We start from the raw sequence: 12766 nt of genomic DNA on the forward strand, positions 1-12766 counted from the left end.
TTTAAAGATGTATTTATTCACCCAAGCTTTTTAAACTAGAATTGTGGTTTTAAATCATTTTGTTGTTTTAATGTTTTAATGTTTATGTTGTTGTAAACCATCCAGAGATGCAAGTTTGGGGTGCTATACAAATTATAACAAACAAGCAAATAAACAATAAATCAGTGCCTGGGGTCAGTTTTGGTGTGCATAAAGGTGAACAAACAGAAACTTAATCTAGGCAAGTTAGAAGTACTGTTGGTTGGAAACTCAGGAAACCTTGGAGTGGATGTTCAGGCTCATTGCCCAGGAGCTTTGATCTCAAGGACTGAACTCCACCCCTTCTGCATGAAGAGCATGTCCTCTTTTGGATAAATTTGACCCCTCCCCCTCATATTTATAGTTCATCACTTCCCCATATTTGTCTTATCTGACTTTTGCAGCATCTAAGTTCTCACTCCTCAAATGTATCTTGCATGGGATATAATAGATGACAGATTGGATGTTATTCCATCTTATTTGTTTGTTATTTCTCTGTGTAAACCGCCCTGAGCCATCTTTGGAAGGGCGGTATAGAAATCGAATAAACAACAACAACAACAACAGATACCAGAGGAACACTGAAGGCACTCTTATGTCTTTCAGATTCAGACGATTGTAACAAGTGTCCAGAAGATCAGCATCCAAACAAGGACCAAGATCAATGTGTCCCCAAAGTTGTAACTTTCCTATCCTACGAAAAACCTTTGGGGATCACCCTAGCTTGCCTTGCACTGTTCTTTTCATTATGCACAGCACTTGTTTTAGGAATCTTCATTAAATATTTAGACACTCCAGTCGTCAAAGCCAACAACCGTGACCTCTCCTACATGCTCCTGGTCTCCCTCCTGCTCTCCTTTTGGTCCACCTTTCTGTTCATTGGTCAGCCCCGGAAAGTAACATGCCTCCTACGACAAACTGCCTTCAGTATCATCTTCTCATTTTCCATCTCTTGTGTGTTTGCCAAAACCGTCACTGTGGTGTTGGCATTCATGGCCACCAAGCCAGGGAACAGGATGAGGAAATGGCTGGGGAAGAGTCTGGCCAACTCCATTGTTTTGTCCTGTTCCATTGTTCAAGTGGGCATTTGTGCTATCTGGCTGGGCATCTTTCCCCCCTTCCCAGAGGCTGACATGCACTCCCAGTCTGGGCAGATCACCCTGCAATGCAATGAAGGGTCTGTCGTCATGTTTTACACTTCCCTTGGCTACATGGGCTTCCTAGCGGCCATCTCTTTCATGTTAGCTTTCCTAGCCAGGAAGCTGCCTGGATCCTTCAACGAGGCCAAGTTGATCACCTTCAGCATGTTGGTCTTTTGCAGTGTTTGGGTGTCCTTTGTGCCCACCTACCTGAGCACCAAGGGGAAATACATGGTGGCTGTGCAGGTCTTCTCCATCTTGGCCTCCAGTCTAGGGTTATTGGGTTGCATCTTCCTTCCTAAATGCTACATCATTGTTCTGAGGCCTGATCTGAATATGAAAGAGCACTTAATGATAAAAGCTAAGCATGACACTAAGCATCCTTCACTTTTTTAAAAATTTTGGCATTTCTTTGTCCAGCATGGCTCTAATAAAATCATGTATTTCCCATACGAGTGCACCCCCTCGCCCAGTCTGAGATGCTGTTAGAATAAGTCTTCCTTCTCTTTATGTACTTTAGGAAAGTACCTGGTCATGACTAGGGGTGTGTGGGTGTCCTTTGCGCCCACCTACCTGAGCACCAAGGGGAAATACATGGTGGCTGTGCAGGTCTTCTCCATCTTGGCCTCCAGCCTGGGATTACTGGGTTGCATCTTTTCCCCCAAATGCTGCATCATTGTACTAAGACCTAATCTAAATACAAAGGAGCATCTGATGATGAAAACTAAACATGGTGCCTGATATTTCCTGTGTTCATTTTAATATTGTTTCAGTGCTTTGACTAGTATGGCTGTAATAAACATATAAACTGCCTTGGAATAATTTTATGAAAGGTAGTATATAAATCTGACAATAAAGTAAAAGTAAAATCATCATACTGGCATTCTAAGTGACCTTCCCACTCCAAAATGGGTTTACAAGTCTTTCTTTCACTTGCAAACATTACAAAAAGCATGAAGGAAAAAAACCATGTGAAATAGCATCAGAAAGGCTGCAAATTGTTTTGATTTATTGGTTTACATTCCTCACTTCATCATAACCTGATTCCAAATAGATTCATATTAATGTGCCTAATTGAATTAATGGACTATTATGTACTTGATGCACATGTTGTGTAGCCAGCTTTGTTTCCTTTCGTTAAGAACATAAGGCCTTCTCTGTAGCCTCTCCTGGACTGTGGACTGTGGAATGCACTCCCTACAGAAATCTGTCATTTGAACTCTTTATTGGTTTTTAGGAGAGCTCTTAAGACCTATCTGTTTGGCCTGGCCTTCCACGGTTTTTAAATTGTTGTAAAGGGTTTTTAAGCTGTTTTATTGTTTAACTGTTTTATGGTATTTTATAACTTTTAATTGTTGGTTGATTTTAATTGTTTTTGTTTTATTTGTAAACTGCCCTGGGCCAATTTTGGAAGGGCAGTATAAAACCTGAATAAATAAATTGAATAAATAAAAATTGAATGAATGAATAAATAAGAACAGCCCTGCAGATCAGGCCGAAGGCCCATCTAGTCCAGCATCCTGTTTCACACAGTGGCCCACCAAATGCCATTGGAAGCCTACAGCAGGAGTTGAGGGCATGCCTCAACTGATACTCAGAGGCATCCTGCCTTTGATGCTCGAGGTGGCCCACAGCCCTCCAACTAGTAGCCATTGATAGACCTCTCCTCCATGAAGTTATCCAAGCACCCTTAAAGCCATCCAGGTTGTTGGCTGTTACCACATCTTGTGGCAGAGAATTCCACAAGTTGATTATGCATTGTGTGGAAAACGTACTTCCTTGCCCGACACCCAAGAAGACACGAGACACAAGGTATTGGTATGAATTGGGCCACAATTTATTTAAACTTCAACAACAACTTAAAGAGCAGGGATTGGCTCTTCTCAACCTACAGTGAGGTACTATAGGCATGTGCCACCAGGGCATGCCTAGCCTATAACATAGGGCGATACACCTTGGCTCCAGGCAACCCCAAATGCTCTAAATCTAGTGCCAGGCCCCTGAGCTATCATCGCCCCCAGGTAGCCGTTCAGCCATTCCGTGGGGCTTAGCCTGCCAGAGTAGGTCGACCAAGGGCAGATATCCCAGTCTCTAGGGAGTTGCCCTTCCCGACCCATAGCCAAACGCTTAGCCGAAGGTGTTCACCAGCCTGATAAGATCTTCCCAACCTCACTGCACCTGCCGTATTGTGACCGAAATTAACTACCTAACTATGGGTTAGTACAGTCAGGAGCAGGCAAAAAAGGACACACACTACTAGCCAATCAAGTGAGCACCCAAAAAATTCCTGCTCGGCCCCAATAGGCGACCAGCCGAGACCCAGATTGTACCTAGGGAAGGGAGGGTGGGTGCCTGCTGAGAGCGAAGTGAGCTCTCTCGGGCCCGGAGCAGGACGTGCGGCTGAAGCCCCGCCCCCGCACGGGCCCTTTGGCCAATCAGGCCAAGCAAAGCCTCGTGCTTCTCCCAGGGGGCCAGGCAAGAGCGCCACGCCACTTATTCAAGCGGCAAGCGGCGTGAGTTTGCTGGTCCTAAATTTCCCGGCAATCAATTCTACCAGTTAAGTTCTACTAGTTAATGTCCAACTGATGCAAACCTGGAGTCCACTTTGTATGCATACTTTTCAAAGGAATGGGTTTTGCTGCTCATTCTTCTGCACAGATTTTTTTAAAAGTCCCCCTTGTGTGGTTTTGACTCATCATATACATGCTCAATTTGCACCTGGGAATTTGCTTGCTCAGTTTTTCTCCCAGTATTATTTCACTTAGCTTAGACATGTATAATCACCTTTTTTTGAATATTTGCTCCCCACAAGTCAAGATATATTCTTTTTAATTAATCCACACTACACAGAAGCACTGTTTTGCTGATTCATCTTTTTAATAATCAAGTCTCTTGCCTTGCTTAGTATTAGAATTTCCAGCTGTTTTTTTTTCCTTTCTTTTTCTAGATGATTTTTCATTTTATGCCTTCATGTATTCCACATCTTTTCCTGGCTCTGAGACGCATAAAAGCACATAGAGGATGGAAGGATGTGCACTTGTCTTCCAATATTTGCTTGTTTGGTTTGTATGGTTTAGGAAGTGAGGCAGTTCCTCAGGGACTCTGGTGGCAGCAGCACCCTGTTAGATATCTTTGTTGCTTGCACTCCTCCCATTTCTGAGAGGTTCCAAGAATTCTGCACTTCTCGCATTCTGGCTTCCTTTAGAAGACAGAGCTCAATGGAGGCTTATGATGTCTTTTATGATATATAAGTTGGGCATTCAGTGAATTTGAAATAGCAGAGCACTCCTACTAGTCAGTAATGGATTACATCATTTCTTCAAGATTGGACCTGAGCCCCTTAAGGAACCTCAGTAGCTCTCTGCCTAGTTTTTCCATGCTTGCTTCTTTAAAACAAAATCTGACTCTCTAGGGGCATAGCAAGGTTGAAGTGGACCCTGGGAGAAGAAGTTAAGATGGGCCCCTGCCCTCCCATCTTCTTCTTCTGCCCCACACCTTGTGTATTTGAATCTGAAATAGCAGAGCACTCCTCTGCTGGAGGCCTTGATGGGTTGGATGTGGGCTAACAAACTGAAATTGAATCCAGATAAGACGGAGGTACTGTTGGTCAGTAGGAGAGCCAATCGGGTCTTTGACACTGGAAAGCCATTGGCAATTAAAATTCACAGTAATGAGCTAGACCAGTGATTCTCAAACTTGGGTCCTCAGGTGTTATTGGACTTCAACTCACATAATCCTCAAGCAAAGGCCACTGAGGCTGGGGATTATGGGAGTTGAAGTCCAATAACACCTGAGGACCCAAGTTTGAGAATCCCTGAGCTAGACAGATCAGTGGTTTGACAAGATGTGGTAACAGCCAACAACCTGGATGGCTTTAAGAGGGGTTTGGATAACTTCATGGAGGAGAGGTCTATCAACGGCTACTATTCAGAGGTCTATAGGCCAACTCCAGCCTCAAAGGCAGGATGCCTCTCTCTGAATACCAGTTGCAGGGGAGTAAAAGCAAGAGAGAGGGCATGCCCTCAACTCCTGCCTGTAGGCTTCCAGTGGCATCTGGTGGTCCATGTTTGAAACAGGATGCTGGACTATATAGGCCATGGACCTGATCCAGCAGGGCTGTTATGTTCTTATGACTCTTATGTAATCATTTGCATGTATCCAAAAAGAAGAGTTTTGGCCTGTAAACTTCATTACAAGTCAGTTCAGCCTCCGAGCTCTGCCCCTTTGCTGACTCAAAAAAAGTTGGTAGAGTAGAACTTGTGAGTCTGACAAACATGTTTTCTCCAGATGCACACTTGCACATGGAGCACGTGAGGCATTGAGGATGTTGCAAGAGTTATTATTTCCCCATATAATTATCAAAACCATTGTGATTTACTTTTTGCCAAAACTCAAAGGATCCTTTCAAATATCTTCTCTGAAATCAATAATAAAAATATCAGGACTGAGAGCAATATGCAACAAGCAACCCCTTGAACAAAATCTGAAAAGGCTTGTGCATTAAAGCCTCTTGCTCCACTGGAGAGCTGGGCTGTAGGGATAGTGGCAATATGATATTTAAGAGCAGCCTAAGACATAACTGCTTTGGCTTGACTTCATTTACAGTAGTAAAGTCACTGTTAACTATAGGCTAGCTGGAGGTCTTGCTTTCTGATTTGTTGGATCTGCAGTTGTGATCAGTGATAGGGTGTGTGTTTCAGTGTTACCATAACAGGCATACCCAGAATGAAATTACTGCTGTTGCTATTAATGTTTTTGCTGCTGCCCCATGCTCTCAGTGGGATGCAGAAGGCAAAATTCCCATTAAGTCTGATAAGCTATCGAGACAAAACATTTAATTATTACAGGCCAGGAGATTATCAGATCAGTGAGGTCACAACTACATCAACTATCTTAGGTCAATGGTTCAGTTTTCATAATCCTCCCTTTTCCAGACTTTCAGGGTAAGTAATCATATGGTGGCATATTTGTTGCTAGATTACCTGATTCTAATTGCCCTTTTCTGTATGTGCCTGATTTGCAAGGGATGGCAATTATTTTACAAGTGATGGAATGTGGGAGCATAATGTTACCATCTACAGTATATCCTGCCATTTCACATGCTGATATTTGTCAGGTTCATGTTCATAGTAAAGCATTATGAGATACCACTAACATTTATCTCATGCAACTGTTTTAAACCTTTTGTGCCATGTGACCAGAACAAGGTTTGGGTGAAATGGCAATTTCTAGTTGAAATAGCCCACTCACTGCTTCCTCTCTACATTCTGCGCAAGTCTCTATTCAGATGGCAAAGATTGCTGATTGTGTCTGCATTGTGGATGAGCTCATAGATCAGTGTTGGAGCACCTGCTACATTTGTTGAGCGTTACAAAGTCACTCCCTTGCATCTCCAGGTGGGGCTGCAAAACAGCTTGTCTGAAACCCTTGATAACTCTTGCCAGCCATTCAACATGATGCTAAGATAGTGAAAGAAATCAGATCCTTCAGAGTTCTCCCTTCACATATGGGGAATGCAAAACTCAGAAGTTCTCAGAAGGCTAGGTTCTTGCCTATGCTTAGCTTGTTTTGCTCCTCCAAAACTCATGAAAGCACACAGACAAGGAATGAAAAATTGACAGTATTTATTTTGACTAAAATCTAAAAAATGACTAAAAGGAAGAGACAGTTTTAAGTTCAATCAATACACCTCAAACATTTAACAAAGTTTCAATACGGTTAAAAATTGAAAGTTAATGGTTGGTATTTTTATGATACGTCTTCCTGTTCTTTTCAGTTATGCGTTGTGGTTGCTTCTCTTTTCAGATTTCTCCCAACTCGCCTGGTTTCTCCTCGTCCCTTCCTCTTTTACTCTCTCTAACCCTTAAACATATAATAGCCCCCTTTTAAAGCTCGATTGGGGAGTCACTCCCACAACCTTGTTTCCCACTCTTTCTAATAATGATTGGTCAGAAGAATCCACACCATGGATAACGTACAGCCCAGTTTGTCAACCCTTTTGACATATTGACCCATTGGTCACTTCTTGAATGTGCATAAATGAAACCTACAAAAACTCCATCATAGGTGATCGAAACTCATGCAGACATTGTGGTTTGAACATGTTCTGTCCTAATGTCCTTGAAGTAAAATATAGACTAAATTGGGGAAGTGTCCTGATGTGTCACCCAAAATACCATCGTTTGACATTTCAATCTGAAAAGTCATTTCATGACATCTTGGAAACATGTGTGGACATAGCACACCTGTCATCTCAGACCCCAAAAGCCTAACTCTCCTAAAACCAATGGCAAGCACACTGGTCAACATGGCCCTGGAACAAGAAAATGCCCTATCCTTTGTCTAACGATAGACAGACGCATTTGGCAGCTTCATGTGTTCATCCATGAGTTGTGATTATTCAGGAATGAATAACCTTATTCAGGTTATCCATACCTTAGTGTGATATATATGTGTGTGTGTGTGTGTGTGTGTGTGTGTGTATACACACACAGTGTATATATATATATGTGTATATATATATACACACACACACACACACACACACACACACATGCACACGCACGCACGCACACCTGGAAATCTTGGATCAAGGTTTCTACTTGTCTGTGCCATTGTCTGAAGAAGGAAAAAGAACTCTCTTTCCACATTCACGCTGATCGCCGCCCTATTGGGTGGCGTGGCCAGTTTGCCCCAGTCCCCTGCAAGAAGCACAAGACTTTGGAGCTTCCAATTGGCCAATAGGCCCATTCAGGGGTGGAGCTTTGGCTGCACTACTTGCTCCGATGCTGACAGACCTCAGTTTGCTCTGAGAAGGCATCAGAGCAAGACGTTTTGGCCGAAGCTCCTGGGCTTTCGGCCTTCTGCTTCCCCGGGGCACTGCAGTGATGGGGAGGTTGGGGTTCCACCTTGCGAGGTGGAGGCAGCAGAACGGGGGTGGTTCTTAACCCCCTCTGAGGTTTGGTGGAAGGCCTGTGGGCCTGAGGGGGCTGGGCTTTCAGATTTTTTCTGCCCTGGGTGGGTCCCCCACCATGGGGAGAAGTATTCCCTGGGCCGGGGAGCTGGGCATACAGGGGGGCTATTCCCACGATTGGGAAAAATTGGGCTAGGAAAGCCTAGCCTGATTTTTCCCGATCGTCAGAACCACTGGGCTGGGCTGCGAGCCCGGTGGTTCTGGAGCAGGTAACCAGCTCAAGAACCCCTGCCCCAATACCAGGTTTGCGGAGCAAGCTCTCTGCAAACCTGGTTTTTTAAATCATGAGTAGCCACGGTGCTGCCATGCCTACTCATGAGTAGACCCCGGGAGGGAGGCGAAAAGCCACCTCCCAGCTCCGGTGGTCTCCCCAGTGTGTCCTGTGTGCTCACACAGGGCATACTGGGGCTTCCGGGGGCCGCATGGCCCCTGAACTCCCCAGCCCCTGCCAGCTCCACCTCGGAGCTGGCAATCGTGTGGGTGGCTGATCCAGCCGCCCAGGGCTCCCTCCCCGCTCATGAGCGGGTTTAGCCCGCTCATCCCGCTCACCGCCCCAAACCAGGTCTCACGGATTGTGAGACCCGGTCCAGGGTCTCCCCATGGCCCATACAGCTGGCACCCAGGCCTTTATGACCATCCCGCCCCTTACAGGGAGTGTGCACAGGTCTGGCAGGGCAGGGCAGCTGCCTTGGGTGGGGCTCCGGCTGCTTTGCACTCTGCAGCACTTACAACATTAGTCCCGCAACCTCCATACCCGTCAAGCAATTCCTCTCTCCCTCTGGGGACCATTTGTTGCCCGCAGTGAAAAACGCTTCTGGTGGGGGGAATTTGTGGACATCTTCCACTTGCTCTTTAGGGAAACCAAGCCTGTAGTGAAGGAGAGAGAGCCAAAGAGGGAGGAAGTGAAGTCCAAACGCAAGCCGATGGAACATAACGACAAACTGGCTGTCGGCGTACAAGGTTTATATGGGCATGGTTCTCCAAGTCCACACATCAATGAGCCCCGCCCTAGTTAAATACTTGGACATAATCCATAGGGAGTATATGGATTTTATGGGGAATGCCTGGGAATGCTACAATCATTCCTTTCTTCTAAGAGCAGCTTTGAACTCCTCTATCCCGTGGGATAAGCAGCACCACGAACTTTGGCTCCTTATTATGACTCCCTCAAGACCCATTCAGGGCGAGCGGGCTGACAGCAGCCACATACTATCCAAGACACCCCCAGAGCAGTCCCCGGGGCATGCCACTGCACAGGGTGTTCAAGGTACCCTGCCATGCTGGGCATTCAACACCAGTGGTATGTGCAGTTGCTTACCCTGTTGCTTCTGGCATGAATGTGGGTTTTGCAGCAGAAAGCATGCCAGCCTCCACTGCCAGTGGGTTAGAGGGCCCTAGGGGGACTTCAAAGATCAGCACCCAAGTGGTAGGAAAGGCGGTGGGCACCTACAGGGCAGTACCCCTGGAAAAGGGCCCCAGCCCAATTAAGCTCCCTGTTCTGGCATGCCTCCTGGAAGGTTATCCCCTTAGGGACCAGGCAGCTTATTTATGGGCAGGCTTTAGTTGTGGGTTTCACATCTCTTGTATTGGTCCAAGAGAACACTGTTCAACCCCGAACTTGAAGTCCATCCAAGGCATGGGGGCAGTTGTGCTGAAAAAGATACGCAAAGAAGTGGCGCTGGGATGCGTGCTTGGCCTCTTTGCTGCACCTCCCATACCAAATGTGCGCATTTCACCCCTGGGGGTGGTGCCCAAGAAGGACCTGGGCGAGTACAGGTTGATTCATCACCTGACTTTCCCCCATGGCTCCTCAGTGAATGATGGGATCCCAGCCAAACTCTGCTCCGTTAGGTACACCTCATTCAACCAAGCAGTTAAGGTGATCTGCTCCTGCAGGACTGGTGTGCTCCTGGCAAAATCCGATATCTAGTCTGCCTTTTGTCTGCTCCCTGTCCACCCAGCTGATTTCAATCTTCTGGGTTTTGCCTTCCAAGGCCAGTATTACATCGACCAAGCCCTGCCAATGGGTTTCCCATGCTGCATTCGAAGCATTTAGCTCCATGCTGGTGTGGGCGCTTCAATGGAAGATGGATTTAGGGACCATGGCTCACTTTTTGGACAACTTCCTTTTCTCAGGAAGTGCGGAGACCAACCAGTGTAGGTGCCTTTTAGAGGCTTTCCACATTCTTTGCTCGGAGCTGGGCGTGCCGCTAGCACACGATAAGACTGAGGGGCCCCCTACCGTCCTAACTTTCCTTAGCATTGAACTGGACACTCAATCAGGCAGCTCTAGGCTCCCACAAGCAAAGCTTGAGATGTTGAGGGCACTATTAAAGGACTGCTTGAGGACAGGCAAGGTCACACTGAAGCAATAACAGCTTATAGGTCATCTACAGTAAATTTTGCCTGTAGGGTGGTTGCGCCAGACAGCTTTGTGACACCACCATCGGCATCAGAAAGACACAAGACAGGATTAGAGTCACAGCCCCCATGCAGGAGGACCTTGAATTATGGACATCCTTCTTGGACTCATATAATGGGGTTTCCTTCTCGTGTGATTCGTTCCTGTTGGAGGCTGAACTGCAGGACCAGTCAGATGCCGCAGGTGGGCTGGGCTTCAGGGTGTACCTCCAGGGGTGCTGAGGCACTGAGAGATGACCAGACGCCTGGGTGTCAGCAGGCATCACCAGAGATTTAACCTTTATGGAATTTTTTCCAATAGTTGTGGCCTTACACATCTGGGCCGACCTGTTTAGAAACAAGACCGAGCGCTGGTGCAACAGCCAGGCCATGGTCCAGGTCATTAACCATCAGACTTCCAGATCCCCCAGGGTTATGAGGTTAGTAAGGGCATTTGTCCTGGCATGCCTGACCAATAACATCATGTTCTTGGCCTGCCATGTGCTGGGTGTTCAGAATAGCTTGGCAGGTTCACTGTCTCATTTCCAGGTGCTCCACTTTTGTCAGCTGGTTCTGGAGGCAGAGTTGCTGCCCGTCAGGATGCCCCCTTTGCTATGGAGCCTTGGTGAACAGAGCCGTCCTGGCCTCTTTGGCTCCAAGCACTCAGGCCATGTATGGTAGACAGTGCAGAGCCTTTCAAGATTTTAGGCTCCAGGTAGGAGTGGGTCAAGAATGGCCCCCGCACATAGAACATCTGATGCAGTTTTTGGTTCATCTGAAAGGTAAGGGGTTGTCACCCAGGGCTCTTGAAGGTTACCTTGCTGCCATCGCCTTCTACACCAAGGCTCAGAGTTTCAGGGATGCCACAGGAGACCAGGGTTAGGAGGATGTTGGAAGATTGGGCAAGGGAGCATCTGGTGCAGCCAGATAGCTGCAGGCCCCTTACACCCACTGACGTTTTAGAACACTTCACAACCATCTGCCAGTCTCCCTATGAGGTTGCACTTTTCCATGCTGCTACACTAGGAATGTTCTTCGGAGTCTTCAGGGCCAGCGAGTCGTTTCTGAAAGGGAAGGGAGGCCCCACAGCCAGGGTGGTGCAGTTTGGAGACATGACGCTGGGTCCTGTCTCAGCACAGCTGCAGCTTCGCTTCTCCAAGACCGATCAGAGGGGCAGAGGGCAGCCCATGTTGCTGCATCCTGTTAGCAATTCGTTGCTGTGCCCTGTGTGGGCTTTGAGAGATTATGCAGCTTTGCAGGGACGAGTGGAAGGTTGCCTGTCCATCCATCGCGATGGCCACCCCCTTTCTCAGTACCAGTTTGGGGCGGTAGTGCGACGAGCCTTGGTAGCGGCAGGGGTCTCCACGGAGCAGTTATCACTCCACTCATTTTGCATCGGAGCTGCCTCTACAGCCTCCCGGTTGGATCTTTCGGGCGAGGCCATCCAATGTATTGGACATTGGCGGTCTGCCACATATAAGCATTACATGCGCTAAGTGCCTTGGCGGCAGTCACTAGTTGTTTTCTGCTTGCAGGCCCACCAAGATGGGAGGAGAGGGCATGGGTCCTTATCCTGGGCCACTCAATTGTGTTCTGGGCCCACAGAGCAGCATGTGGGGCACAGCCTGGAACACAACTAGGGTTCAGGAAGTGGGCATTGATCTCCTGGATCAATCGGCAGGGTATGGTCATCACCCAGTTTTTGCCCATGCTACAAGAATTCCTGTTGACTAACCCGCCACCCGATATCTTGGTGGTTCACATGGGGGGAAATGACCTAGATAACAGTCAGGGCTGTCCATCATTCATAACATCCAGTCGGACCTCATGCAAGTTCTAGAATGGTTTCCCAGGATCATAGTAATCTTGTCTGCTATGCTACAGCATAGGGTCTGGAGGAGTGCCAGGGACCCTTGTAAGATCAAAAGGGCCCACAGAAAAGTTAATGCCCAAATGGAAAGTTTTGCAAGGTCCCTCGGGGGATGGTCTGTAGAACACACTGACATTGTTTTCTCAGCACCTGAATTGTTTAGGGCAGATGGAGTTCACCTTTCACCCAAGGGGATGAATTTGTTTCTCAGGGATCTTGAACAGGGATTGGCTATGGTTTTGCGTGGCTGTGGGTGGAGTGGGGTGTTAAGCTAGGCTAACCCCCACTGTGGCAGATATAGTGCAGTTGGGAATAACATCTGCCACTGGTGAGCACCTTCAGTTAAGCATTTGGCTATAGTTTGGA

The 12766-nt window shown here is 47.1% G+C and overlaps 1 protein-coding gene across 12 annotated transcripts in view; it reads left to right on the forward strand.

Moving 5' to 3' along the window:
* LOC128342369 (vomeronasal type-2 receptor 26-like) overlaps positions 1-12766 on the forward strand; it is a 99358-nt gene that overhangs the window by 56395 nt on the left and 30197 nt on the right. For 3 of the 12 annotated variants that reach the window (XR_008314942.1, XR_008314943.1, XM_053289595.1), the window contains exon 6: positions 6005-6100. The exons of 8 other annotated variants lie outside the window; for them this stretch is intronic. Coding sequence is in view for 2 of the 4 variants with exons in the window: in XM_053289595.1 (XP_053145570.1) it covers positions 6005-6054 (50 nt within the window). In the remaining 2 variants the exon portion in view is untranslated. Of the gene's footprint in view, positions 1-624; positions 2607-6004; positions 6101-12766 lie in introns of those variants that run through there. One more of the 12 variants, XM_053289592.1, reaches the window with a different exon arrangement.

Source organism: Hemicordylus capensis, chromosome 2, assembly GCF_027244095.1.
Source record: "Hemicordylus capensis ecotype Gifberg chromosome 2, rHemCap1.1.pri, whole genome shotgun sequence".
NCBI classification, from domain to species: Eukaryota; Metazoa; Chordata; class Lepidosauria; order Squamata; family Cordylidae; genus Hemicordylus; species Hemicordylus capensis.